Here is a 26437-nt window from a genome sequence, read left to right as displayed (position 1 = left end):
ATTTGAGCTACAAGGCATTGTAGTACACAAGACATGTTTTCCAGGATAGTTGGTCATAGATTTACGCGGATTTAATAATGAATTTGGAATTTAAGACTGTACATAAATCGAAGATGATTTGTAAAATAACATGAAAGCAGCCACGTAGACTTCCTGTGGCCCTGCCTTGATCCAGATGCAAGCGACATAGGCTCTTGTCGACGTAAAATGTTATATTACACAATCCCCAAATTATCATATTTGCCCAGAATTGGAATTGCTCTTTTGTATGATTGTTTTATCCTCCCCGAAATGCTCCCAATAGAATGCCGCGCCAATCCGTTCTTCACACTTGCGGTTCATCAAGCAAACAACATTTCCAAGTATTTTAGTGAGTTGGTCTTTTATCATGCCGTCATGCACCCAAGTCTACTCCTTTAAACCACCCGCTTGACCTCGAAGAAACGTCGCAGCCACCAGACCTGGAAAAGAGATTCACCAATGACAACACCAATGACGAACATGTTCCACCACTTGACTCGGCTGTTGGTGCTCTCAGCGGTGTTTCGGTGGGTGCGCTCACGCATCACGATGTATTCTTGTTCGTCCTTGACCTGGGCAAGAAGATCGGACAGCTTCCGAACTGCAGAATGTTGTAAGCTAACTTGGTCATTCCCAGACGAGAGAATGCTCATTTACCTTCACGGTCAAGGGGGTCGGCAGGCATTTCGTGCTCGCTCACGTAGACGATTCCGTGGACGTTGAAGGAGACTTCCTTGGTGTTGGCACCCCAGTTCTCGTTTCCGAAGCAGTATATGTATTTGCCATCATGCTTAGCTGTGAATGAATAATCGCCGTTGGAGATACTTTTCTCGTTTGTCTCGTATTGACCAGCAGGGTTGGTAATCTAGCTATAAGTTAATATCCTGATTGTTTGCCCGCCTCCCAAAGTCACGTACCCAGAAGTCAATGTCAAGGTTGCCTGCGCTGCCGAATTCCCGATCGCCAACCTGGAAAGTGACAGTCATAGTATCGTCCTTGTGTAGGGACTCGTGGAAGCATTCACGGCCATGAGCAGGCAGGACGATGTTGTGAGCAGTGACGGCTGAGAAGACCGCAGCGGCCACGAGGGCCTTAGCCGCAGAGACGAAGTACATTATCGGGTATGTGTAGATCCGATCGATCGCTATAACTTCAAAGGAGTGTCGTGGGTGTTTGCGATGCTAGAGTGCTCTGACCGTGAGCATTGAATCCCGTGTTAGAGCTAAGGACCGGTGTCCACTAAGTCAAGTATGGAGTTTGGATCGCGACGAATTGACACCTTTTCGCAGCTAATTGGAGGAGCTGCGGGCTGCTCCTGTTGCGGCTCTTGTCTGGACAGCCACGGTTTTGCCGAGCTCATATGTATCCTGAGTTCCTGCCAGCTTGCACCTTTGACGTCTTGCCAAAATTCACAAGCCAATCCCATATCCCCAAGCCGAAAGGGGGGAAGTGGGCGGGTGGAGCTTTGCTGTGGCTTGATCAAGCAAGGGCTTAGAGATTACTGTACTTTGGTTTGTCGTTTATCTGTCCTTGCGACTTCAAAAAGGGATGAGATGGATCATGGCGGGACCGATTGCGCGGCGTTGAATTCGTGTGATCTGGCGTTGAGAAGCAATTTTGGAGACGACATGCATTCCCAGGTAGCACTACAGCACTCAGAAGTCTCAATTAGAAATATGCGAATGGCATATCTTGACACTAAACTGACACAACAAGTGTCGCCATTCACAAACTTCTCTTATCAAAGTACCTGAATCGCTTAGAAACGAGTACCCGAGATCAAGGCGACCTCATGTGGCGGTGCAATTGCGTTTGCCCCTCAACCCTCCCTGTCTGTCCCCTGAGTCTCTGAGATGTCGTCGAAAAATAGGCCTTGGCTCCAGTATTTCCTAGCGATCAACCAGTAATTTCCCCTCTAACGGCATGCTCACCAGCCCGGCCCCAGTAACAAACAGCCCGAGGCCAGAAAAAATAAAGACCCTAGCAGCTGGAGCCCAAAAAGAGAGCGATAATGTCTCTCACCCCTCCCCGAGTGATTGTCTTCTCACACCGACAAGTCAAACCACACGACAGCGCCCACCCCCAATCCATCCATATCCATCCATCCATCGCCGCTCGTCGTTTTTTCTGCACCACCACTCCAAGGACCGCCCCACGATCCAGTAAGTTCAGCGTCTTTCTGTCTCTTGCTCGAGTCTGTCTAGATTCCGCTGTTTGCTGCTTGTATATTCCCGATCCTCCTCTCGATGGTCTCTTCAAGAAACTCCCGTCTCACGTTGTCGCCGCCTGATCACCAAATTCGCCGTCATGCTATTACCCCGTTGATCTGCCTCGTGACGGCTCTGAATCAACTATCGACGTATAGCATAGCATAGCTGGTCATAACGGGTGATAGTGGCAGCCTGGAACGGGGGTGCTTACAAGCTTGAAGGACTCTCCAGGACTCCCGATGATGGTGATGACGGAGTTGTGTTGTTGGATGTGCTCTTGATCGTTGCCTCGATCATTCCCTTAGGTGTCCTTTCGCGATACTCCATAAAGCCATCCCGCCTCCACCATCACCAAAACATCCAACCTCCTGCTCCTCCCTTGGCTAGACGTCTCCCATATATTGTCTCAGCCTGTCTGTGGCCTTTGTCTCTTCCCTCTTTATCTCATCCCCCTTTTACCCCTCGCCACGTCGTCTTCTTTCAACATCCTTCCACAGCATCGCTGACCTTGCGCCTTCGCCTTTAGGACTTCTTTTTCTACACCTAGACACACAGGCCTCGAAGCCGTAAACCGCAATCATGGGTCTCGCTTTCTCAAAGCTCTTCGACCGACTGTGGGGGAAGAAGGAGATGCGAATTCTGATGGTTGGTCTTGATGCCGCTGGTAAAACCACCATCCTCTACAAGCTTAAGCTTGGTGAGATTGTCACCACCATCCCCACTATCGGTATGAGACGTCCTCGAACCTGACAAACCATTCATGCCGCTGACATATGGATTCCCTTCGCTTCCTATTAGGCTTCAATGTCGAGACTGTAGAGTACAAGAACATTCAATTCACTGTGTGGGATGTCGGTGGTCAGGACAAGATTCGTCCTCTGTGGAGACACTACTTCCAGAACACTCAGGGTATCATCTTCGTCGTTGACTCCAACGATCGCGATCGTATTGTTGAGGCACGAGAGGAGCTCCAGCGCATGCTCAACGAGGACGAGCTTCGCGATGCTATCCTTCTTGTCTTCGCCAACAAGCAGGATCTTCCCGTACGTCACGACCCCACCTGGAGACTTTCTCACAAACCTTCCCCCAATCTGTCATTTGCCCGCGGTACCATATACTTACTTACTTTACTATTAGAACGCCATGAACGCCGCCGAGATCACAGACAAGCTTGGCCTCCACAGCCTGCGACAACGTGCCTGGGTAAGTAACGGGCAATCAATATGAGGCCCTAGATGGTGTCTCTTTGTTCACATGCTAACCTTTTGCTTTCTTTTACCAATAGTACATCCAGTCCACCTGTGCCACCTCCGGTGACGGTCTCTATGAGGGTCTTGAGTGGCTCGCCAACACCCTCCGAAAGGCGGGTCACCAGTAGAAAGATGACGAGAGGTCTCTCCATAAAAACTCGCTTTTTCTCTCCTGCTCTGCCATATACTCTCAAATGGCTCTTTGTCTCGACTCGAGGTTTCGGTTGTAATTTGCAAAGTTATCGGTCAACCAATCGAAGATAAATCCTTGAACCAAAGTCACGTCTATTCACGTTTTCTGTTTAAGCAACCTCTTTTAACGTCTCCTTCCTCTCTCAATGGTGCTTCACTGTGAGTCATCTGGTCAACAACATCTGCTTGCCCTCGCTAGCGTCAGCTCGCTTCCTGAGGACTACAGAACGTGCTTTCTCTTTTTTTCTTCTTGGAGGAAAAGTCGGGTGATGATGGGAGGCGTCTTATGGGGATCCCCGGGATATTTGTACAGTTGTCAATCGGGTGTTGTTTGCTCTTTGAAAAGAACGCATCCTCGCTGATTTTACAATACTCTCGCAAACCGTGGCGCACTGGTATATCTATCGTTTGTTAATTTCTTTCTTTCCCATGTCACTTACCTTGGGGAACATGACCATGATGAGCAACTCAAGTAACGAGGGTTATAAACGAGGCATGAATTGGGCCACCGCAAGTTGGGGCTATTGTAGAGATTCTATATGTTTTATTCCAAACCTCTTGTGAAACCACGAGCTTGATTGATGTGAGTGACATACGACCTCTAATCTCTTTGGCTAAGAGGAATAGAGGTTTGTGTCTAGAATGTTGACTTTAATCTTGACTTTAATCTTGAACGGAAGACAATTTAGAAGGCCAGACGTAACTGGAACGGATCAAGTCGTTTACCCACAATGTCCCAAACAGAATCAACTCCACCAGTAGTATGAAACATGACATCCTTAAGTGCGGTTTGAGATGGGTTGATCTCAATTGAGTGGTTATGCATTATTTGGTGTTTAGCTACATTCTACAATGCTTATACGCTTCTGTTAATACAAACTGTTCGAATTAGACATGAAATACATTAAGTCATTAAAAGAATCCTGGATAGTCCTTCGTAAATCAGGTCATTCAAGCATCCTCAGGCTTGACGATGATATCCAAGCCCTCCTTGTCGTCACGAATCTTAACCTCAGCAGTCTCGCCCATTTTCAGCTGCCCTCTGATGATCTGGTCAGCGAGGCTGTTGCCAATCTCGTTGGTAATGAGTCGATTCAGGGGGCGAGCACCGAACTTGGGGTCGTAGCCACGCTCCGCAAGCCAGTCTCTGACACTATCGGGAACCGAAAGGGTAATGCGGCGGTCGTCAAGACGCTGCTGGAGCTCCTTAAGGCGAATGTCGACAATATCACGGATGGCGCTGCGGGCGAGACGCTTGAAGACAATGAAAGAGTCGATTCGGTTAAGGAATTCGGGTGGGTAAGCCGAGGCGACAACATCCATGACAGCTTTGCGGACTGATGGGTCGATCTCGCCATCGGGTGTCTCACTGTAAGGGTGAAGGTGGTTTTGGCCAACAAGTATATCAGCACCCAAGTTCGACGTCAGAACGATGATGGTGTTCTTGAAATCAACCTTGTGGCCTTGGGCATCGGTGAGGTAGCCCTCATCGAGGACCTGGAGGAGGAGAGCGGAGATATCCCGGTGTGCCTTTTCAAACTCGTCAAAGAGTAGCACAGCATATGGCTTACGGCGGACAGCTTCGGTCAGTTGACCAGCGTCCTCATAGCCGACGTAACCGGACGGTGCACCGATAAGTCGAGAAATGGTGTGTTTTTCTTGGAATTCTGACATGTCAAAGCGAACAACAGCAGATTCGGTCGAGAACAGAAAACCTGCCAATTTCTTGCACAGCTCTGTCTTACCGACACCAGTAGGGCCCAAGAAGAAGAAGGAAGCCAGTGGCTTGTTCTCGCCACTCAAGCCAGCTCGTTGGAGACGGACGGCATTGGAAACTGCCTTGATGGCTTCATCTTGGCCCTTGACTGCTTCGCGGAGGGAATCTTCCATATGAACCAATTTCTCTATGTGTCCGGAAGTCAGCTTCGAAACAGGGATGCCTGTGATGCGGGAGACGACATTGGCGATATCGTCGGGGCTGACAGAGTCGTGGATCAGAGTATCGCTGGGCTTTGCTTCTTTAGCCTCTCCTTCCTTGGGCAACTTCTTCTCGAGGTTGGGAATAACACCAAACCTGAGCTCAGAGGCACGGCCGAAGTTCCCTTCTCTCTGTGCCTGCTCAAGCTCAAATTTAGCTTTGTCCAGGTCTTCTTGGATCTTCTTGACTGATTCGATCCCAGCGCGCTCCTTCTCCCAGCGCGCATTGAGCTCAGATATTTCCTCGTTGAGCTTCTTGAGGTCACTTTCAAGTTTCTCACGCCTCTCCTTGCTCGCGATATCTGACTCCTTCCTCAAACTCTCAAGTTCAATCTGGATCGTCATGATCTTGTGATCAAGGCGCATTATATCTTCGGGCTTGGACTCATGCTGCAGTTTGAGATGACTGGCTGCTTCATCCATGAGATCAATAGCCTTGTCTGGTAAAAATCGATCGGTGATGTAGCGGTTGGACAATGTGGCAGCAGCAACCAAAGCGCCATCTGTAATGCGGACACCATGGTGAACTTCGTATTTGTCTTTGATACCTCGGAGAATACTGATAGTATCCTCCACAGAGGGCTCGCTAACAATGATAGGTTGGAATCGTCGAGCCAGGGCAACGTCCTTCTCGATTTGACGATATTCGTTGAGAGTTGTTGCACCACAGCATTGGAGTTCGCCACGGGCCAAAGCAGGCTTCAGGAGATTTGATGCATCAATCGAGCCTTCAGCCTTCCCAAGTCCGAGGAGTGTGTGCAATTCATCAATAAAAAGGATAACTTCTCCCTGGGCTTGTTCCACCTCTGTCAAGACCTTCTTTAACCTCTCTTCAAAGTCTCCTCTGAACTTAGCGCCGGCAATGAGAGAGCCAAGATCGAGGCTGATGACCCTCTTGTTCTTGATGCTCTCAGGGACGTCACCTCGGACAATACGGAGGGCAAGACCCTCAAGAATTGCTGTCTTTCCAGTACCCGCGTTACCGATCAGGACAGGATTATTCTTGGTTCGCCTTGACAAGATTTGAATGGTTCGCTGAATCTCTGCGTCTCTTCCAATAACTGGATCCAGCTTTCCATCCTTGGCTCGGGCAGTCAAGTCGATACCAAATTGTTCCAGAGCAGGCTTCTCTTCTTCGCCACCCATGTTCATCCGGTGAGTGCCACCAGGAGGGTGTGGACGGCCATTGGCATATGATCTGATAGCAAGACTTGGAATCAATCGTAGAGAAGTCGGTCTCAAAGGTTGGGTAGCTAACACCCGTGTAAGTGGTTGGACGGGTCGGGTCCGGGCACTAGCAGCAATGCGCTGCGTTGATGCAATTATTTGCTTGCGTGCTTGCATGTTATGCACTGTGGTAGAAGGCATGTAAAGAACGTCTAAAGGAAAGAAAACGAAAGCAAGATCGTGGATTTCTGCGACATACAGGAGACCTTTTATTATCTACGACAAGAAACTCGGCTACACGCTTCAAGGCGAATGGAGCATATTCTCGCAAGTTCGATCATCCGTCATTGAGAGACGCTAGAGCTGATAAGATAAAGTAGAGCCAGCTTGTATCCGATAATCATGTGACTGATCTCGCAAGACAGAAAACTTACGTGATGGCCCAGCGCATATGCCGTCACCTACGACGCGGCTTGTTGAAGGATGGTAAGGAGGCCAGGAACAAGTTTATTTGCAAACGCAAATCTTCTGGCAAGTTCCTTTTCTTCAGTCTCCTACCATTCAGACGTAATTTTTATCATGTGATGCTTGTACATTGTTGGTCTTGAACAACTTCTAACTAGAAGGCCTAAGGTATTTCGTTATTAAGTGGCACGCTAGAAAATTTTGGCAACCACAACCCAACAATCTGCCCTAAGAAGCTCTACCACGTGACTCTTCTGATGGGGACTTTGGGCCGGCTTTGATTGGGCAGTTCGCCACACTTTCTAGGCTTCGCCCACAAAGACAATTTACATTTTGGGCCTACACCACCTCAACACCACCGACTTCACTTCCTCTTTTCACCCAACCCCAAGTCAACCAGCCAGGAGAGTCACAATGTCGGCGAAGCCCACGAGCAAGACATTCGGAAAGTCGACCCGAGAGGTTCCTGCCTCTTCGGAGAAGGCTAAGAAGTGGTACCCCGCTGACGACGATGCCGAGAACAAGAAGGTAAGTCTTTTGGTGATGATTGCGATGCACTTGCAACCAGTTGCGTTGTGTTTTGGAGTGCGCGGTTTGGATATGGGAACCGGGGAGTTGAGAGAACGAGTTCGGTCCCTGGCAATCCGACTGCCATCGCAATAAGAACATGCTTTGAACGACGAAAGACTTCGAATTCCAATGCCATATATATCGAACGCACAGATCTGCAAAGCCTGCGACAAAATACCGATTGACGACTGCACTTCCTGTCCACATAGCTACTGCCTGAGCAATCTTCAGCGTAACCGAGTGCCAGCCTGCTAACAGCTGAAACCACAGGTCCGCAAGGCTGTCCGATCTTGGGCCCCTCGCAAGTCCCTCCAGCCCGGTACTGTCCTCATCCTCCTCGCTGGCCGCTTCCGTGGCAAGCGCGTCATTCTCCTGAAGTCCCTCGACCAGGGTGTCCTCCTCGTCACCGGCCCCTTCAAGATCAACGGTGTTCCTCTGCGACGAGTTAACTCCCGATACGTCATCGCTACCTCCTACAAGGTCGACATCTCCGGTCTCGACGAGAAGAAGATCGAGGAGGTCTCTCAGCCTAAGTACTTCACTGCTGAGAAGGCCAAGGAGAAGGCTGGTGAGGAGGCTTTCTTCAAGCAGGGAGAGAAGCCCCAGGTACGATACAACAAGCCCAGAACAGAACTCGCGAAGTATCACGTCACTGACAGCTCTTTACAGAAGAAGGAGGTCAACAGCAGCCGTGCCGCCGACCAGAAGGCTATCGACAAGGCTCTGATTGCCAACATCAAGAAGGTTGACATGCTGGCTTCTTACCTCTCCAGCTCTTTCAGCTTGAGGAAGGGTGACAAGCCCCACGAGATGGCCTGGTAAATGTGCAATCTTGTGCCGGGGTGATGGGAGTACCGGGGTTGCGACACAACGGGTTGTAGAACGGCAAGGGTCTCCGAAATGGGCTGGTTTGGCCAATTGCATTTGGAAGTCGACGGCATCGGTCCTATTTTGGCGTCTGTAATCAGGTTTTACAGTCAAAAAAACAAACGAGCATACAAAATTCTAGAGGCTTCCGGTCAGAGGCCGATGATGATGAACTTCACTCGGACATCCCATCTCCTGAGTGATAAAAACAACTGGTGTGAGCTAAGAGTTCTCAGATCTGATCTAGTCAAAAATGGACATTGATTTATGAACAATCAACAATATTTCAAATTTTCTGTGCGTTCATCGGTCTGCGGGTGTGTCGTTCCTCTCTTGGTGGGCAAAGGATGACTGAGACGGATTCATACCATCAATGAGTTCTTATCTAATCTCTTCCCCTATTCTCAGATTACCATGCAATTAACGCAGCCATGATGTTCCTTTTTGTTTTTGTTTTTTTGTTTACAAGTTGCGCTCCACCCAGCTCTCAATCATGCCATTCAATGAGGCTTCGTAGTGCTTGATCGAAACCTTTCCAGATGCCTCATCCAGAGATGTATTGGCCTGGACGAAGACCTTGCGAGGCTGCTTGTTCTTGAGAACAACGTCACGGACCTTCTTACCCCAGAATTCAGTGTCAACCGTTGTCATGTGCACGTAAAAGTCAGTACCAGTCTTGACATCAGCGGTCGATTTGTAAATGTGCAGCTTCTGGAGATATTTGGCGACAGCTGGCGAATTTATTAGCTCGTGTCCAGTCGTCGGAGATAAATCTTACCATCTCGGCCAGCTGTAAGGATCTTGGAGCGGTCCAACTTGATGGTCAAATCGGAAAGATCATCCTGTTTGTAATCAAGCTTGCAGAAATCGTCCTCGGCCTCAAGGAAGCACTTGAGGATGGAGAAGCGAGCTTGGCTGTGAGCCTGGCCCCATTTCTGGCTCTTGGGATCCCACATCTCAAGGGAAGCAAGTCCAGCTCGGGCCATGGACAGGTAGGAGGCGAAAAGCACATCACCAGCTTCTCCATTGATATCCTCGGAACCATCACCAAATCCGAAAATCTTGAGAACGGGGAACTCGCAGCTCAGGTGCATGGCAACAAGCTCAGCACGGCACTCCTCGTACGAGGCCGCAATGCTACCAAAGACAGAACCCCAAGTCTGTCCGGGCTTGTACCAGGTTGTGATAGGCTTGTTATCCACAGGACTGACGGGAGGGTTCTCCTTATCAAAGTTGTAGGTGCCTGGGGATGTCTCTTGGAGAAGTTTACCGCAACCATGGCCTAACGAATATGAGCAGTAGATTCAAGAGATTCGAGGTAGTGTTACGTACCAGTAAGTTCGTGGAGGCCAACTTGAACTTCAAAGGAAGCGTCTCGCTGCTTCTTGTAGACCTCAAGATCTTCGTCTCGAATGAAAGGAATCTTCTCATCGGGTGCCTTGGCACTGAGAACATTCCCCAGTGACACATTCTTAAAACCCTCGGTCTGGCGGATATCGTCATAGTTGGGGCTGCGAACATGTCAGCAATCCACTTTCCGCTTGATATCGATTTGTTTCGGGAACCTACATGTTGATACCAGCAGGAATACCAGAACCTAGACCCAATGTTAGCATGTGTGGATTTGATGAATTCAGTATCACTAGGTCACTAACCAGCAAAGGTGAGAACCTCGAGGGATGTGAAGTCGGGAGACAGGAACTTGTCCTTCTCGAACTCCGAGCCCCAAGGCAACAGCGGAATGAGCTTGGGGGCGTTCTTCACGAGCTCTCCAAATGCGCGAGTTCGCTCAACTGGGCAACGGTTAGTGACTAGTTAAGTATCTGGCTTGAATAAATCTCACGGTTGACCACTATATAAAAAGTCAGTACTTAGTCTCTTGTCTGGGGTGTATGGTGATAAGAAGCTTACTAGAGGCAAAGCCTTCCCACTCTCCACGAATACCAGCAGGGTCTCGATAGGTCTCGATGAAGCCAATGTTAGACTCAACCATAGGACCCTTGTCCTTGATCCAGTATCTTTGACTATCCTTGAAGGCCTCCAGTGAGCCGGACTCAAAGGACTTGCTGTAAGCCTCGTGCATCTTCTTCTGGGTATCGTTCTCGGCATTCTCGGCAGCACCGTTGATGAAAGCTGTGATGTTCTTCATCTCCTCAGCATAGTCGCCGTAGACCAGCTTGATTGTCTTGCTCTTGAGAGGTCCATCATCCACAGCAAACTCGGTCCGCTTGCCAATATCACCTCCTTCACTGGGGATTTCCTTGACAGCCGACGCGATCAGTATCTCGTAGTTACCGTCTGAGGTCTTGCGAAGTCGGTTGTTCTCGGGCAAAAGACCCTTGGACTCCATCCAGTCAGAAACAGCCTTGATTTCGTCCTTTGTAATGTGCGAAGATTCAGGGTAGTAAGTAGTCATGTGCCCGTCGTCGGGATAGCCAAGGTGCATCATGGCGGGGTTACTAGAGCTGAAGATGCCTCCCTCTGTCGCCTCGTAAAACTTGTTGGCCTCGGGTGAGGTGGAAGCGAGAGCAGCCACGGTCTTCTCCGAGCACCGGGGAATGAACTTGGAGTCACCGAAGCTCTTATAGTTGCCATTGTTGCCAAGAAACATAGCAGCGTACTCGAGGAACCGGGTAAGCTCATCCTCTTCGACGCCAGCCTTCTTTGCTAGGGCAGTCCAATCGCCGTTGACAGACTTGTGGAGAGTCAAGATCAAGTCAAATATTGGCTCAGACTCGGGGGAGATCTGTCGAAGGACAATTCTGGTACCAGCAAAAGCAGCTCTATAATTGTATGTCAACATAAGCCACACGACCCCTCTCTCATAAGCATTGTTGCCCCTCATTCTAATTTGATCGAGCTTTACAACTTATACACGATCGGTAATAAAACTTACTTGCTGATAAAGTGAGCGTAACGCTTCTGCTTGTCATTCAGTGCATCGAAGTGCTTCTCAATCTCGAGCCTGACCACCGAGGGGGGCTTGTCGGCGAGGTAGTGGACCAGCTCGTTTGGGTTCATGACGATGGCAGAGGTCGAAAATTTGTGAAGGCTCTGGTGGTTGAAAGACTTCGTAAAGCGAGGAATGGGTCGTCGCGTCAGGGTAGTTGACTTCAAGGCCGCTGTTCTTAGTGAAGGTAGTCTCTGAAGTATAAGAGACGGTGAGTTGGAAAAAGGCATGCCCGTGGCTGTGACTGACGTTTTTAGGTCACGTCGGCCAATGAATCTTTGTTAATCTGGGGACAAACACAGCTTCCTAAACGTGTCAAGGCGGCAAACAGAAAGCCCAAAGCTTATTGCCTATAGCAGCTAGTAGGGCGGCGGTGCACAAAGCCCCCATCGTAAAAGCCAATGAGGGCTCTGCAACGAATTAGTTATTTTTGTTTCATGATGTTAGATAAATTTGAAGGCTTAGAGTTGAATTGACCATACCACTGAGAAACGAAGTGCTGTTTCAATGCACGGCTCTACGCAACAGTTGCTCCAATGCCGCCACCCTGTTACCAATACGTCGTATCCCCTGGGGTCATGCTAGCCTTGAATTAGCTACAGTTCTGCTTGTCAACAGGTGCTAAAGCTTCAATCACACATAGATAGATATCGTATACTGATGAGCGACCGATGGTTAAACCCGTAAGAACTCGTATTTGGCACCTTGTCACCTATGGTTGCCATGCTGAATATTGAAATTCATCCACAAATTGGAACCAGCGAGAAACCGTGAAATATTCTGAGGTCTAGGGTAAGCACTTATTGATATGTACGCTGTTTTGCAACGTGTTGGTAATTTATGAACCCCAGCCTTTCTAACATTGATATGTTTAAAATTGAAGGGTATTGCCCTCATTACGTAGTGCTTTTCGGGATGTGGACGCCAGTCATTTCTTTCGACCACATATGATAATTAGTTCCTCTCAAACAAAGCAGGATAGTTGCCGACACATATGAAGAAAGACAAAGCGAACCGAACCGAAGTGTCAAACCGAGGAGCCTTTTAGTTCTACCACCCCTGGCCACTACAGAGGGAGGGGTGGGCACTACCTTAACTGTGATTTTATGCGGTATCTCCCTCATTACGTCTAATGCCATGAAAGGCTCCATTGACATTGGATCTAAAGACACAGTGCTTTCCGAAGCCCGAATCAATTGCATACACCTTTGGTAGCAATACTACTGCATACTAGGTAGGAGAGACAGGACAAATACTCGTGTAAAGAAAACCTCACTGACTGTCTATCATGTCTGGTCTAACTATTGCAGAGATACGGATTGGAGGACACAACACAGTTGCGCATGCACTAATGAATGTCCCGACTTGTACTCCGTACGGTCAGCAAATCCGGGGTGCTTCCAAGAAAGGGCCAATGAAATATCATGGCAATCAAACAGTTGCACAATACCAAAATTATTCGAGGATTTAAGCATCCAGCTATTTTAAGCGGTGTGGCGTTGCAGGGTCGCAACTCGGCAGAGGATTGAGATGTGAAGCTAGGCCAAGCCTCATCCTGCAAGCAAGCGTTAGTACGATCAACTACATCAGCCGGCGTTGTCAACCGAGCCAACCCTTCGGAATCTAGCAAACCAGCTAGGCGGGACACCAGGGTTGGGGTGACATGGATGGCTGTCTAAGACAATTGTAACTCTAGCCGGGGAAGCTTTTGTGATTTCCCCGAATTGGACGATGCTAATGTGATTCCTGGAGCAAACAACTGATCTGTGACTGATTGCCAATGTTCGCCGGCGGGAATGTGGAAGGATTGATCATGCCGAGTTCCCATTCGTGCTTCCATATCTTCTGATCGATGAGGGCATTCACATGTATCCTCCGTCTTGCTCATTGGGCGATATGATCCCTCTATGTTTAGCATAGCGTTCCTATACTCGAGCGGAAGGACATTTCGTATTTTGTCATTTTGTCGTGACCGAATAATAAAATTGCTATGTAGCTAGAAGGCTCTGTGCTTTGAATTGTAGTTCACCAGCTGACCTTCTACCCCCACGCTATTACTCCACACTCAACGCTACTGGGTTTCTCTCCTTGTGCCTTTTCCGTTCCCCTTTGCCCTGTCCTGTTTTGGGTAAATCTCTCTCGAGCCGGGACTTGTGATTGGATCACGAGTCGAGGTCTTGAAAAGTGATACTCAGTCGAAAGAAAGCATATCCGTGCAGGAATTCCGATGTAGTTGGAAGAAAGGCTATGCCTCGATTTTGGCCTGGATCTTGAATTCAAATAGAGAGCCCTACTTGGGCTGCTAGTTGGTGGGCGAGGTGAGCAACCAAATATCTATCAATACCCGTAAAGCTAAGGTAGGCCTAGGGTACCTAAACCAGCGTTTATGGGTAGTATGGGTGACAACCGCGCAATCGGTTTAGTGACCTCGGTCAAATATCCATGGAATAATAGGAGCCGTTAGGTCACTCGTAAACCACGTTAAAAGTATGATATAGTGGGAATGTTAAGGATGAGGCTCTCAACGGGCGAGTGTCAGAACAATGACATGGGAGGGTGTCCAATTTTCCGACCGGGAAATTCGGACCAGCACATCGGTACACTCGATCATCAACCAAGTTTTAAACCCTTCCCTTATTATATCGGTCACTGGAATTCGCTTTAGATTTACCATGAAACCATTTGCCAAGTTCGGCTCATATTGGATCAGCCGGATAAGTGTTTGAGACTGATCCCCAGCAACACTCGGCTTTTGCCGGATTCCTCAGCTTGCTCAACGTTATTATCGGATTCGAAATAAACAGAGCCAGACAAATAGAACCAACGACATAGATGATTATATGTAGACCAACTAACAGGTGACGTTGCATGTCGTTATATCGGCGTCGTGCGAGCTGGCACACGTTCGGTTCGGCGGCCAGAGTTTCCAGAATTACCCAACTGCGGAAACTCCGCGCAAGATTTCTCCCGGGGAACATGATAGATTCGCCCCCGTTCTGCTATTCAAACTTCTATCCAGGTAATGTGAAGCTGATGATTTGTACTCCATGAATGAAGCGTTGCATAGCGCCAAATGAAATACACAGTCTAACTAAGTGAGAATTCGCTGGAGCTGTGGTCTTGTAAACTGAACTGGAACACGAAAAGGAACGTGCAGTGGGCTCGTGACCTCACAAGCCATGCACATATGAACGGGAGAGTAACAGGGGCTGATTCTGGGTACATAATGTGAGTTGGATGGAATTTGGGGTTCAAGGAACCATCATCATGTCCCACAGGGAGCGTCATGGGCCAGATCCTCACCAATCTTTTGCCCTTTCCCCTGATAGTCTCAGATTACATCTCGAAATTTTGATCCACCGTGATATATCCACTGCCACGTTGTTAGGTACTCTCCAACACACAGCTACGTAGATAAGTACATAGCACAAATGCCCGAGTGAGGTCCATTGTAACTGGACAGCCTAATAAGGTAGTCAAGAGAGAAAGGTGCATGGTGGTAGTTAGCCGTACAGTAGATTCTGGTGACCTTTTTCCGACCTCAACCAATTGGTCCAGAGCCCTAGTCACCCCCAGACGGCATGCCCTGCTGCGACCGGGCTCCAAAGCCTGGCGGCCTGGCCTGGGTTGTGGAGTTGGATCCCTTCCAGTGGGTGACAGTCACCCCCGGGCCCAGTTCACTACACCCTGCCCCCACGCCACCTGTGGAAGCAAATGTAGGTCGGGCTGTGCGAAATAGTGGATGTTGGAAGTTTCGTGCCTACCCCGGCCTTCTCTCCGTGCCCTTTTCCTTGAGCCTGAATTAGGTACATCAGCTATGACTTGTACCGTCATCAACCTTATATAGATCCCTCGGGCCCCCGTGTCTCTCGGTCAAGCTGCTCTACTGATTTGCAATTCTTGGCTTTTTCCTGTTCACATCTTGATTTACTCAGTCGATTCATAGACATTTGACCGTCCCGTTCCTACGTCATTATCATTGTCATTCCCATTCATCGTTGCCAATCTCACCTCACTCGACCTTCGGTTATACACCAAGCGACAGGCGTCATTAGGGACTTGTTCAACATCATAAATATTCCTGAAAGATTGGCTTTGTTGGCTCGGCTCTCTTCATTACTTGATACGAAAATGCTTTCCTACGAACCCACACCAATGTCAATCAAGACTCCCACAAAACCAACTACCATTGCTTTGCCGCCCACCACTTCGTCACCAATGACGGTAGCGCCCCCATCCATCAACTCTGCCACCATCAATGGCCACAAAGCCCAGGGACAACAACACATCTGGCTGGTTACGGGCCCTGCCGGCTGTGGAAAGACAACAGTCGCTGGTTATCTGGCTCAATCATTAGGCCTGCCTTATATTGAGGGTGATTCGGTATGTAGAACTTTTGCAGAAAGCCCCACGTTATGAAAATGCCCCAGCGTTACCACTAACACGGTTTTCTCATTAGTTCCACCCTCCCGCCAATATTGATAAGATGCGAAATGGTATTCCCTTAACTGACGCCGATCGATGGGATTGGCTCACAGCTTTACGGGAAGAATCCATCAAGAGACTGAATTCTGGATCCAATGGAGTGGTCCTTACTTGCTCGGCTCTCAAGCGCAAGTATCGCGATGTCATCCGCGTTGCTGGATACTACGATCACCGCATTCAGATCCACTTCGTTTTCCTTGACGCTTCTGAGGAGCTTCTTCTCGCCCGTGTCGCCCAACGACAAAACCATTACATGGGCGCCAATATGGTCCATAGCCAATTCGAGACCCTTGAGCGACCTCTGGCTGATGAAAAGGATGTTATCACTATCGACGTCAGCCGACCCATAGAAGAGGTGGAGCGGGAAGCCCTCAGCAACGTGTTGGAAACAATCACCGAATCTCAAGACAAGCCATGAGCGCTATACAGCGTTGGGAAACAATGTTTTGTACGCTTAATATCATTTGGTACATATTTACCGGCTTCAGCATATACTGCCGACCCGCCATACACAGTCATCTTGGACATTTTAGGCGAGGCCTTATTATCAAGCATGGAGTCACAGCGTTATGGTTATATATGCATTCCGGATTTCGGAGTTCAAGATTTAAAAGGCGTTTGGAACCAAGAGTCTTGTCACCACCAATAAACTCGGACAGCTCTCCGATGAGGCGCGACCAGGGAAAAGAGACTAGCTAGCTTGCTGCAGTCCCCCGCAAAGTGTCAGAGTTGCAGTCAGTGTACCGCATGAGCACAACTGGGGCTGCTTGCTTATCCTTGGAGAGCAAGAAAACACGAGACCTGAGTTTAGGATGACAAAATAAACTCCCATAGAAGGTATCCTAAACTTATCCTAAATTTTTACCAAGTTACCTGAATCTTTTTATCAGTTGGGCTTAAAGTCTCGAGTTTTATTTCCTCCCCTAGCCTATGTATACGGATAGGCTAAAAAGAAGGGAAGGAAAGGTACTCCCTCATCCCCAGGGTTCTGTTTACGCTACGCGCATGAGATGGGAGCCAAAATTGAGCGAGATGTGAAGCCAGCTTGGAGGGTTGCGATATCATCTACTCCATGTCAGAAGATCCATGATCTGCTTCACTTGTTAGGGCAGAAATATACACAAATGTTTTTACACTACGGAATAACCCCATTAGTACTATGCGATGTCTGCCATCCGTTTGCTACGAGCCTAGGAGGTTTCTTGTAATTTCACTCGCGGAGGAGACATCTGTTCCGGCATGGGCTTTCAGCTATCCGGATGAACAAAGTCTCCTGCATCATGACAACTCAACACACTTGACCACGGCTCAGCTCGTCTGATTGAAAATGCCTCTGACCGACAAGCGAGCGAGTGATAGCTCATACAAATACTTGGAATGTAATTGGAAGCTTCGGGTCGGTGTGTTGTCATCATGCACGGTAAAACCCATTCGGCATTGGAGACTGAGCGATTTGCATCACGAGGTTATCAATGCAACGGAATCAGGGTTCTATAGCTTGGGCCAACATCATCACTCTTTATGCTGATGCAGATTGTATGGATTCTCCGGCCGCTCACTCCCTTCACCTCGCCATTAATAAAAATGAGACCTTGAGATTTAGCCAAACCGGGATTCATTGCCGAGGAACAATGCAATATCGCGGCTCAGCAGCGTCTGACCAGCTTTGTATATCCTCTTTCGTGTTCGTAATTTATGAATTTTTGGTAATCTAGATTATATACATTAACGCCCCTCTTATCTATTTCAGATGCATTACCATAAGATCCGGCTCTTCCACTATTTGTCTTACAACCTCAGCGGCTCGCGCCATGGTAGCGCCATCAATAACTCGGTGATCAGCACTCCAGCTGAAGTTGGTGACCTGCTTCTTGACCACATTCTCGTTCTCGTCAAACGCAGGTACTGTGCGCATGCGTCCAATGCCCAGAATGGCCACTTCGCGTTCCACAATGACAGGACTGACGTATGTACCACCCACGTTTCCAATATTGGACACTGTAATGGTGCCCCCTTGGAAATCAGCTGGCTTAAGCTTACCCTGGCTGGCCAATGCCTGAAGCCGTGAGAGCTCTGCCGCAATGGATAGGATGTTGAGAGAAGCGACGTCCTTGATCACGGGCACGACAAGCCCTCCGGTGGTGTCCATAGCGATACCAATGTTGTGTTGTGATCGATGAACGAGGCATGGCTTGTTAGTCTGGGGGTCAACATCCACCCTGGCATTGAGCATTGGGTACTGATTCAACGCTAATGAGACAGCCTTAACTATAAAGGGTAGATATGATAGCTTGGTAGGTTGTCCGTCGGCTGTAGGGCCCTTGGCAATAACACGGTTTAGTCGCTTCCGAAGCTCCACGAGACTCGAGAAGTCAATCTCGTCCGCGTAGAGAAAGTGTGGGATGGTCAATGACCTTGTCATAGTCTTGAACATCTGGAGTTGTGTGTTGGAAAGAGGCACAACTGTTTCGGCTTGTACCGAGGTGCCTTGTGGCTTGGAAGACGCAGCAGTCGGAGATACTTGCTGGGCACTATCCTTGGCATCTCTCTCCTTGACAAATCTGTAGATATCTTCCTTGAGAACCCTGCCATCTCTTCCAGTGCCATCAACATCTGCGATGTTCACATTGAGCTCCTTGGAAAGATGCCGCACAGCTGGAGTAGCGATGCTGGCGCATTTGCCCTTCTCCCTGACGGTTTTCTCGACAGGCGCTTCTAGATTCGCTTGCTGCTCTGTTCCGGCCTGAGACGCTGTAGGTGGTGGTGGAGGCACATCCTCTTTGTCGGCTTGTTGATTTGATAGTGCGTCAACGTCTTCGGCCTTTGCCTCGCCTTCAATATCAATGTCAACAAAGGGTTTGCCGACTTTGGCCATTTCGCCAGCTTCGTAGTGCAGCTTCTTGACCACGCCTGAGAAGCGGCTTGTAATCTCCACAGATGCCTTATCACTTTGGACTTCGCATAGCGGAGAGAACTCTTCGACGCGGGCACCGGGTTCCACGAACCATTGAATGACTTCACATTCGACGATACCTGGCTTGTGTTAGTCAGAGCGGATGACATGGGAAAATTCGCATTCACAGGCTTACCTTCGCCAATGTCAGCCAGAACAACAGGTTTGATAGCCATTAATCTTCTGGATTCACTGAACCATCTTTGAGTCTTGGCCATCATAGGAGCTCGAGAGCCCACCACCATATTGCCCATGCCTTTAGCGACATGCCATTGCTTCTGTAGCGCACGAGATCCTCGTTGAAGAAACATGATTGCTAGCGATTGGGCCTGTAAGGAGGAGAAGGATGGTCAGAGACTGCCAATAAAAGAGCCCGAGTCATCCTCATAAGAGAGAGGAGATGGTAAATATCCATGGTAGTTTAAGCCGAAAGGCTGGCTTCCATCGGCCCCGTCCGTGGATAACCGCCAATCCGGGGGAATGACGGCACTGGCGAATACTAAGCCCGACCGAACCGCATCTTCGGCTCTATCTCAACCCCCACACTGCCGATCCAATGGCCCTGGGCTCCACTGCTCCCGTCAAACGTGGGGACTCTGTGGAATGGAACTCAAGTGAATTTTCAACGTCGGGTCAGGTTTGTTTGGAGAGCCGCAAAGCCCGCCCCGTCCCCTCCCCTGCCAGCCATGATGGCATCACGACGACTCGAGCTGAGCCTCTCCAGCGTCGCTCGCCGACCTCTAACATGTTTCCTTTGCGAGGCTCGTCGCCCATTCACGACTTCGACCATCCGACTAGCGAGGACTGAAAAGCCTGGATCTGGTGCATCGTTAAATCCTCAAGAAAACGTTGCTAAGCCGATTGAGGCCCCGCGAAGTTATGGAAAGCGACAAGAAGGACACTTCGTACCGAAACCTCTTCCTCGTCCGATCGGAATGCCCCTGCCGCCTAAAGCTGGAGAGAACACTGGAATTGATAATCGATCACTGCGACAGCGCCGTGAGGATTTTGTAAATTATGACAAGCACTTGCAACGGCGCAAGGAGTTGTAAGAGCATTATGGCTGGCTGGCAACACGCACGCACACACTAACGCTTCTTTGTACACAGAACTGCGAAGATTTCACGGCCGTACTTTCGAGATTGGGGTAACCTTCAATACCATGAGGGTAAATCCTTCATCGCGCCTCCACGCCTATTTAAGGCCGAGTTGTCACTATTCTTCCCCAACTTTTACGGCGAAACTCTACTGAAGACGGATAAGAACCCGCGCGATACTACACCACTCCTTACTGGCAAGGCAACAGTCGTCTCTTTCTTCAGCAGCCGCTGGGCTGAGCAGCAAGCTGCGACCTTCACATCTAAGGGGGAAAACCCCGGGCTTCATGAAGTGCTAAATAGGCACCCGGACACGACACAGATTGTCAACATCAACTATGAAGATAATGCTGGCAAGGCATGGCTGGTGCGCTTATTTCTGGGTTCATTGCGAAAGCAGTTCCCAGAGAAGGATTGGGATAAATACTTCCTTGTCCGACGAGGCGTTACCGACGATATTCGCGAATCCATCGGTCTACTCAACAGCAAGGTCGGATACGTCTTTCTTGTCGATCAGTATTGCCGGGTTCGATGGGCGGGCAGCGGAACTGCTCATCCCGTTGAAGCAGAAGGCTTGGCAAAGGGCCTCTCACGTATAGCTGACGAGATGAGGAATGAAGCTACCTTGCCCGCCACTGCAAAGGAGCAACATCCAGGTAAACACCATCTTGAGGTTCCGAAAATGCTGTAATTAGACGCCTTCTGGTAGAGGAAGACGATTGTAACTTTAGACATCCTAGACACCCATGGTCCGACCATGATTGTACAATATAAAACACGCTGATACCCCTGAACACCTGTGCATCATACAAAAGCAAGCTCGCCAGTTTTACGAGAAGAGGAAGAAGACAATGAAACAGAACGCGACAAAGCTTCCCATGATGATCCCGTCCCTCCTCTTCTTTGCTGATATCCTCCCAATCAGGGTATTGATCCCAGGTACTTGGCTTGCCGCATGCGTAATCCTCCGATTGATACTCGCCAAGGTTTCGCGCTGCAAATTAAAGTTGTCATTGACTGCGTACGCTTGGCTGAGAACACTGTCCGCCATACTGTTGCTGTTGTCAATGCGATTACGCTCTTCCAGCATGTAATCAGCCTCGGCAGCTTCAGGGTTGTTCTGGCGGTATTCATCGATATCCGAGCGGACATTGGTCAGAAGGTTGGCCCGATCGCGCGCTTGTTGCAGTGTTGAACGCAGGCGCGCCAGATCTCTCTGATGGCCAGTAAGCTTCCTTCGAAGGAGGGACAGGTTGTTCTGTTTTGAAGCGGAGGATGCGAGATTGGGTTCGGAATCAAGAAGTCGACTAAGCTGGCCGTTGACAGTTTCGCGCTGATGCAATGTTAGTATGTTATATAGCAGCTTGTTAGCAAACAGGATCAGTGTATACCTTCTCTAGCAGTTCTTCCAGCTTTCTTTCTGTCTCGCGCTCTTCTTCTGTGGGTTTTGGTGGTACGTTAGAGGCTGTCGAGAATTGCGAATATGTGTGGAACAAGGTATCCGTCTAAGTTACAACGACGTCAGCTAATAGTCTGGCGCTTGGTATCGTTTGATGTACCTGGGTCTCCAACTGTCGAGCTTGTTGTCGGAGCTGAGCCCATCCGGCGACTCCATTCGTTGTCGACATTATGTCTATTAGAACTCTGGGGTTTGTGACAATATGGTGATGTATTCGTATGATCATCAAACGGTACTAGCCTTCCACCTCACTCATCAACTAAGGTAACTAACTCCCTGACCACCCTTGCCGAGAGATGGCAGAATTGGACACCGCCTTACGCTCGCCTGATCATGTGATAAGCAGCGTGACATAACACGTGCTATCCCGAAATCAAAATTCTTTGTGCAGGAGGCTGCCCCACTCCTGCCTCAAGCCCTAAATTTCTTAACCTGTGCACGGCAACGATATCGCGACACTCACTGAAAGCTTGAGGCAGATATCTTCGCAACACCTCGTCGACACCACTTCGCATACCACTTCGAAGCTATTCAAGATGGTGAGTACGAATGATCCTCGCCCTCTGTCACGGTAGTTGTCGGCTTGTTTTGTCGCCGTCTCGTGCGGCTGTCAAACCATTCGAACTTTTCATCGACCAAACCACACAAAACACATTCACGATCGTTTTCCCACTCTCGAACCTCGGCCATTGTTTCGATCTAGCAACCCACAAAACATAATGTGGGAAGGACAAATCACTGACAGGTTGTAGTCGTCGGGCAAGGTCAAGGCTGGTGCGCTCTGGGGCAAGAACAAGGATGATTTGACAAAGCAGCTCGCTGAGCTCAAGACCGAGCTTGGTCAACTCCGCATCCAGAAGGTCGCCTCTTCTGGCTCCAAGCTGAACAGGATGTGAGCATTTCTCTCTCTGCAACAGTGGTGTTGGAGGACATCGTAAAATCAATAGCGACGTATGGCTAATACGTTTCAAACAGTCATGACATCCGCAAGTCGATCGCCCGTGTCCTGACCGTTATCAACGCCAAGCAAAGGGCTCAGCTTCGACTCTTCTATAAGAACAAGAAGTACGCCCCTCTCGACCTCCGACCCAAGCAGACTCGTGCCATCCGCCGTCGACTATCACCCGAGGAGAAGTCCCGTGTCCTCGAGAAGACCAAGAAGCGCACTGTTCACTTCCCTCAGCGCAAGTTCGCCATCAAGGTACGATGATTCGACGCCTTTGGAGAATTAACAACTCTATATGGCAAAACACACGTCCCGAAAACCAAACACTGACGAAAAGAATGCAGGCTTAAGTTAAAATGCTTGATAGTTTCTGGCGTGACAAGGACAACTGGTAGAAAGGAAACGGGGTATGGAGGGCGTGGCGTGCTTTTTCTTTGAACTAAAGGCTTCGAAATTTGCATCGCATGGCTCAGGGAATCTCGGTCTGACTTGTACTTATTTCCCGGCTTGGGCCTCGATTCGGGACGGCATGTCCACAACGGACTGCCTGGACAGGCAGTCTTTTAAAAACAAAAATGAGGTCATGATCAAGAAGTTCTGAGTGCACCCTTGTGATAGTTGTGACAAGATGGCTCTGTCCATGTAGGAAGGGATCGTATGCCTTGGACAATCAAAGCCTTATTGCTCTGGCAGGAATCTGAAAGATATACCATTTACCATATCCTCCAGAGACTTACTCCAGATTTTGCGTTGGTTTATGTTAATTGGTCAACTGGATTCAAACTGGCCCTGGATCTCTTGGGCCTAAGGTATACTGATAAAATTCTTTTGTACGGGGTCGGCCACATCCGGTTGGTCTTTAGAGGCGCCTCGGATCGCCCCAACCTGCATCACCCCCACCATAACCCCAACGACATCTCTCCATCAATGAGTGAAGAGGACACAGAAGAAACCCAGCTTCTTATTCTTCAACTCCTTCGTTCATCTTCAACGAACTGGGCACATCTGTTGGTCGTGTTGCCTCACTGATCTCACATATCAGTCACTGAAATTACTTTTCGTAATTGGATCCCGTGTACCAATTGCATTGGCCTTCGGCCAGTGCTTTCAATGGACAGTATGGGGGACGAATGAACAAGCTATCGGTGGGCGACAATGAAGATTCAAATACTCCCCTCCCGGTCTTCCCCCCATTGACAAAACGAGATCATTACACAACATCGGAAACAGTATGCACCAATTATATACTGCAAGTACCTATCCCGCTCGGCCGAACATTCTGGATCATGCATGGTCATACAAATCGAGAGCTTGATCTTTTTCGTGTCCATTATGGAATCGGGTATCTATCTACCTTTATCTGAGTCTTCCGCTCACTTCGTAAATATCATATGGCTCGTCCGGAGCAGCATGGTCCAGGAACGCCAGTTTTCATCACAAATTTCAAAGGGGCTTAATTACGGAAACCTTCAACGCCAGTACCGATCTCAAAATCCCAAACGACGGCAGCTTTCCCTTTTCTCTCTCTTTCAAATGAGATATCCTCAACTCTGAAGTTTCAGAGCTACATCTCATGAGCTTTTGCTAGTCTTGCGGCCGCCATCTTGCAGATGAGTCTGCAGATGCCGACGAAGTTGATCCAGCCGATGAAAGTCTTTGCCACAGTGCTCACAAACGTGGTTACCGCGAACATTGTGCGTGCGACGGTGCTTGGATAGATTGGAGGATTCGCCGAACCGCTTACCACAGATTTCGCACTGCAAAGGCTTCTCTCCTGTATGCGTGCGCATATGCATGGCTAAAGAGCGGGTTAGCATTTGGTATTGAGCCAGGAGTTGACATATTTACTAAGAGCACTCTGTTGTTTGAATCGCGCCTCACACCCCTGATGATCGCACTTCCATGGTTTTTCTCCCGAGTGGGTACGCATGTGCTGCTCCAGAGATTGCTTTGCTGAAAGCATTATGCCGCAAATCTCGCATTTGACGGGTTTGTCTATCGTATAAATTAGTACGTTCTTTGAAATGGAAACTGAGATACAACTCACATCCGGTATGTGTCTGCATATGTCGTTCCAGTTTGCTCTTTTGTGAGAATGGACCGGGTCTTATACAAGCGTACCATGTGCAGCAAAACCCATTTTCGCCCTTCTGCAGATTCTTGACATGCTCATTCTTACAGTGGTCCTGGAGTTCTTTATTACTTCCAAACCTTTTGGAACAGAGGACTCCATCTCCCTCACAAAGCCATTGGCAGGTGAACTCGGCTTCTCCTTTTATAGCTTGCTTCTCAGCTAACTCGGTTTTCGGTGTGGGAGATTGTGAGGGCATGGAAAAGGCGCCATTGTGGCTCAGCCCTGGGCCACTTGGACGGCTTGCAAGGTTTCCGACGTGCTGGTTGAGATCATCAGTAAAACTAGGTCCGATTTCATGAGAGAAATGGCCAAAGTCATTCCCGATCGCGGAGTCAATATCCAGAGGAACGCCCTGGCCTGGTTCGACTGGACTCATTAGGGTATTGACCACGGGTTCAGGCTCTGCCGAGGGTGTTGTAACAGACACAGACGCCGGAGTGGTTGACACGGTGGTGCTCACGCAATGCGAATCGTTGCAGGGGATTGCGGCCTCCTGGCAAGAGGTGTCAAGGCATGGCTCAAGGGCAGCACAAGTGGGTTCAAAGCAACAAGCAGCATGGGAGAAATCAAACTCGTCACAAGAAGCATCGAAGCAACAGTCCGCATGATCTCCGTCGCCACATTGACTCCAGCATTTGGCGTCGCCGCACGCAGAAGTGCAGTCAACAGAGGTGGCGTTGTTGCATCCCATATGTTGTGTCCACGACATCGGCATGCAATTAGCGACGTTGGCCTGTCCCATCATGTTAGCCCAGGAGGGAGCAACGGCTTGTGGCCAACGATCATAGAGACTGGGCACTGAAAATGCGTGGTTTTGGTGTTGGAATTCGCCAAAGGATGTATGTTGGCTGTCTAACAGTGGCATGTTGAAGCTGTGCTGCAGATTCTCGTTGACGGTCTGAAGAACAGCTGTAGGGTCGATGTGCTGGAGATTCTGATCCTGTTGAATGCTATGAGGAGAGTGCATTTGATGCACATGCGAAGACTGCTGATATTCCAGTTGGCTGTGATACTGATGCGTCTGCTCAGACTGTCTCCTTCGCTTTTGTCGGTGCGCTGAGACTCTCATTGCCGCAGTAGACAATGTTCTTGAAGGAGAACTGGATATGTTTGACTGGCTACGGCTTTTTGCCCTTGTGGAACGGGCGTTGTTGACCTGGTCATGACGCTGAGAGACCGTATCAGTACCGTTCTTAAGATCGAGGCCGATGTCAAGAGCGTTCTTGGTGGTAGCAGTTTTACCATAGTGGTCAAAACAGCGTTGGTCGAGACAAGCGTTCTCGGTGTTGTTGCAGGTACCGAGAGAATCGAGACCATGTGTCAGGCATGTATCGTGACCGAGCAAACTGTCAAAGCCATAGTCGACTTTTTCGGATTCGAAAGAAGTTGACTGGTTTTGCTGCTGGTGATGATGAGCGAAAGGCGCTGAGTGGTCCATGATTGCATATAACTATGGAATCACAACAGCAATCACTCAGTATGATAGCGCGATTGCTTCTCTCTTTACTCTCGCGCGCGGATGTTTTTGAGTTAAATTGATGATTGAGTTGCCCATCGACGGCATTAGTAGGATGCGAAGGCCCGGGCGGCCCTAATGGGACGTTGCGAACGGCCCAAGAGAATCGAAGAGAGTGAGAACCCGGATGGCCAGGCGGCTCAACCTAAGGGTTGAAGGTGGAGGGGCACGGTATGAC

The 26437-nt window shown here is 49.1% G+C and overlaps 10 protein-coding genes across 10 annotated transcripts; 4 read left to right on the top strand and 6 right to left on the bottom strand.

Moving 5' to 3' along the window:
- Nucleotides 1-416: 416 nt before the first annotated feature.
- On the bottom strand, nucleotides 417-1136 carry FTJAE_330 (EMP24 component of the COPII-coated vesicle; the record flags this gene model as incomplete). The annotated part of the gene is made up of 3 exons (XM_037349582.1): nucleotides 417-622; nucleotides 679-886; nucleotides 939-1136. 3 exons carry the CDS (start codon nucleotides 1134-1136, stop codon nucleotides 417-419), a joined length of 612 nt encoding a protein of 203 aa, XP_037212677.1.
- Nucleotides 1137-2810: 1674 nt separating this feature from the next.
- Nucleotides 2811-3609, top strand: FTJAE_329 (ADP-ribosylation factor; the record flags this gene model as incomplete). Its single annotated transcript, XM_037349570.1, has 4 exons — nucleotides 2811-2958; nucleotides 3030-3274; nucleotides 3369-3434; nucleotides 3517-3609. The coding sequence occupies 4 exons, from the start codon at nucleotides 2811-2813 to the stop codon at nucleotides 3607-3609; spliced, it is 552 nt and encodes a 183-aa protein (XP_037212676.1).
- A 1015-nt stretch (nucleotides 3610-4624) lies between these two features.
- On the bottom strand, nucleotides 4625-6994 carry FTJAE_328 (heat shock 78 mitochondrial; the record flags this gene model as incomplete). Its single annotated transcript, XM_037349559.1, has 1 exon — nucleotides 4625-6994. One exon carries the CDS (start codon nucleotides 6992-6994, stop codon nucleotides 4625-4627), a length of 2370 nt encoding a protein of 789 aa, XP_037212675.1.
- A 2187-nt stretch (nucleotides 6995-9181) lies between these two features.
- FTJAE_326 (dipeptidyl-peptidase III) lies at nucleotides 9182-11740 on the bottom strand (the record flags this gene model as incomplete). The annotated part of the gene is made up of 8 exons (XM_037349538.1): nucleotides 9182-9450; nucleotides 9498-10001; nucleotides 10052-10230; nucleotides 10289-10316; nucleotides 10375-10512; nucleotides 10563-10571; nucleotides 10631-11502; nucleotides 11616-11740. The coding sequence occupies 8 exons, from the start codon at nucleotides 11738-11740 to the stop codon at nucleotides 9182-9184; spliced, it is 2124 nt and encodes a 707-aa protein (XP_037212674.1).
- A 4060-nt stretch (nucleotides 11741-15800) lies between these two features.
- Nucleotides 15801-16572, top strand: FTJAE_325 (thermoresistant gluconokinase; the record flags this gene model as incomplete). The annotated part of the gene is made up of 2 exons (XM_037349527.1): nucleotides 15801-16052; nucleotides 16129-16572. The coding sequence occupies 2 exons, from the start codon at nucleotides 15801-15803 to the stop codon at nucleotides 16570-16572; spliced, it is 696 nt and encodes a 231-aa protein (XP_037212673.1).
- Nucleotides 16573-17895: 1323 nt separating this feature from the next.
- Nucleotides 17896-19418, bottom strand: FTJAE_324 (2-oxoisovalerate dehydrogenase E2 component (dihydrolipoyl transacylase); the record flags this gene model as incomplete). The annotated part of the gene is made up of 2 exons (XM_037349516.1): nucleotides 17896-19187; nucleotides 19244-19418. The coding sequence occupies 2 exons, from the start codon at nucleotides 19416-19418 to the stop codon at nucleotides 17896-17898; spliced, it is 1467 nt and encodes a 488-aa protein (XP_037212672.1).
- Nucleotides 19419-19793: 375 nt separating this feature from the next.
- FTJAE_323 (mitochondrial ATPase complex subunit ATP10) lies at nucleotides 19794-20895 on the top strand (the record flags this gene model as incomplete). Its single annotated transcript, XM_037349505.1, has 2 exons — nucleotides 19794-20155; nucleotides 20217-20895. The coding sequence occupies 2 exons, from the start codon at nucleotides 19794-19796 to the stop codon at nucleotides 20893-20895; spliced, it is 1041 nt and encodes a 346-aa protein (XP_037212671.1).
- Nucleotides 20896-21033: 138 nt separating this feature from the next.
- Nucleotides 21034-21832, bottom strand: FTJAE_322 (SNARE of golgi compartment; the record flags this gene model as incomplete). The annotated part of the gene is made up of 3 exons (XM_037349494.1): nucleotides 21034-21537; nucleotides 21596-21709; nucleotides 21764-21832. The coding sequence occupies 3 exons, from the start codon at nucleotides 21830-21832 to the stop codon at nucleotides 21034-21036; spliced, it is 687 nt and encodes a 228-aa protein (XP_037212670.1).
- A 367-nt stretch (nucleotides 21833-22199) lies between these two features.
- FTJAE_321 (60s ribosomal l35) lies at nucleotides 22200-22873 on the top strand (the record flags this gene model as incomplete). Its single annotated transcript, XM_037349483.1, has 3 exons — nucleotides 22200-22202; nucleotides 22416-22555; nucleotides 22639-22873. The coding sequence occupies 3 exons, from the start codon at nucleotides 22200-22202 to the stop codon at nucleotides 22871-22873; spliced, it is 378 nt and encodes a 125-aa protein (XP_037212669.1).
- Nucleotides 22874-24180: 1307 nt separating this feature from the next.
- Nucleotides 24181-26181, bottom strand: FTJAE_320 (metalloregulatory protein; the record flags this gene model as incomplete). Its single annotated transcript, XM_037349472.1, has 3 exons — nucleotides 24181-24407; nucleotides 24458-24604; nucleotides 24657-26181. The coding sequence occupies 3 exons, from the start codon at nucleotides 26179-26181 to the stop codon at nucleotides 24181-24183; spliced, it is 1899 nt and encodes a 632-aa protein (XP_037212668.1).
- Between the last annotated feature and the right edge of the window lie 256 nt (nucleotides 26182-26437).

The sequence above is a fragment of the Fusarium tjaetaba genome, assembly GCF_013396195.1.
Source record: "Fusarium tjaetaba strain NRRL 66243 chromosome Unknown NRRL66243_c0000010, whole genome shotgun sequence".
In the NCBI taxonomy this organism is placed as follows: domain Eukaryota; kingdom Fungi; phylum Ascomycota; class Sordariomycetes; order Hypocreales; family Nectriaceae; genus Fusarium; species Fusarium tjaetaba.
Note: the sequence above shows the minus strand (reverse complement) of the source record. Positions and strands in the feature narration are given on the sequence as shown.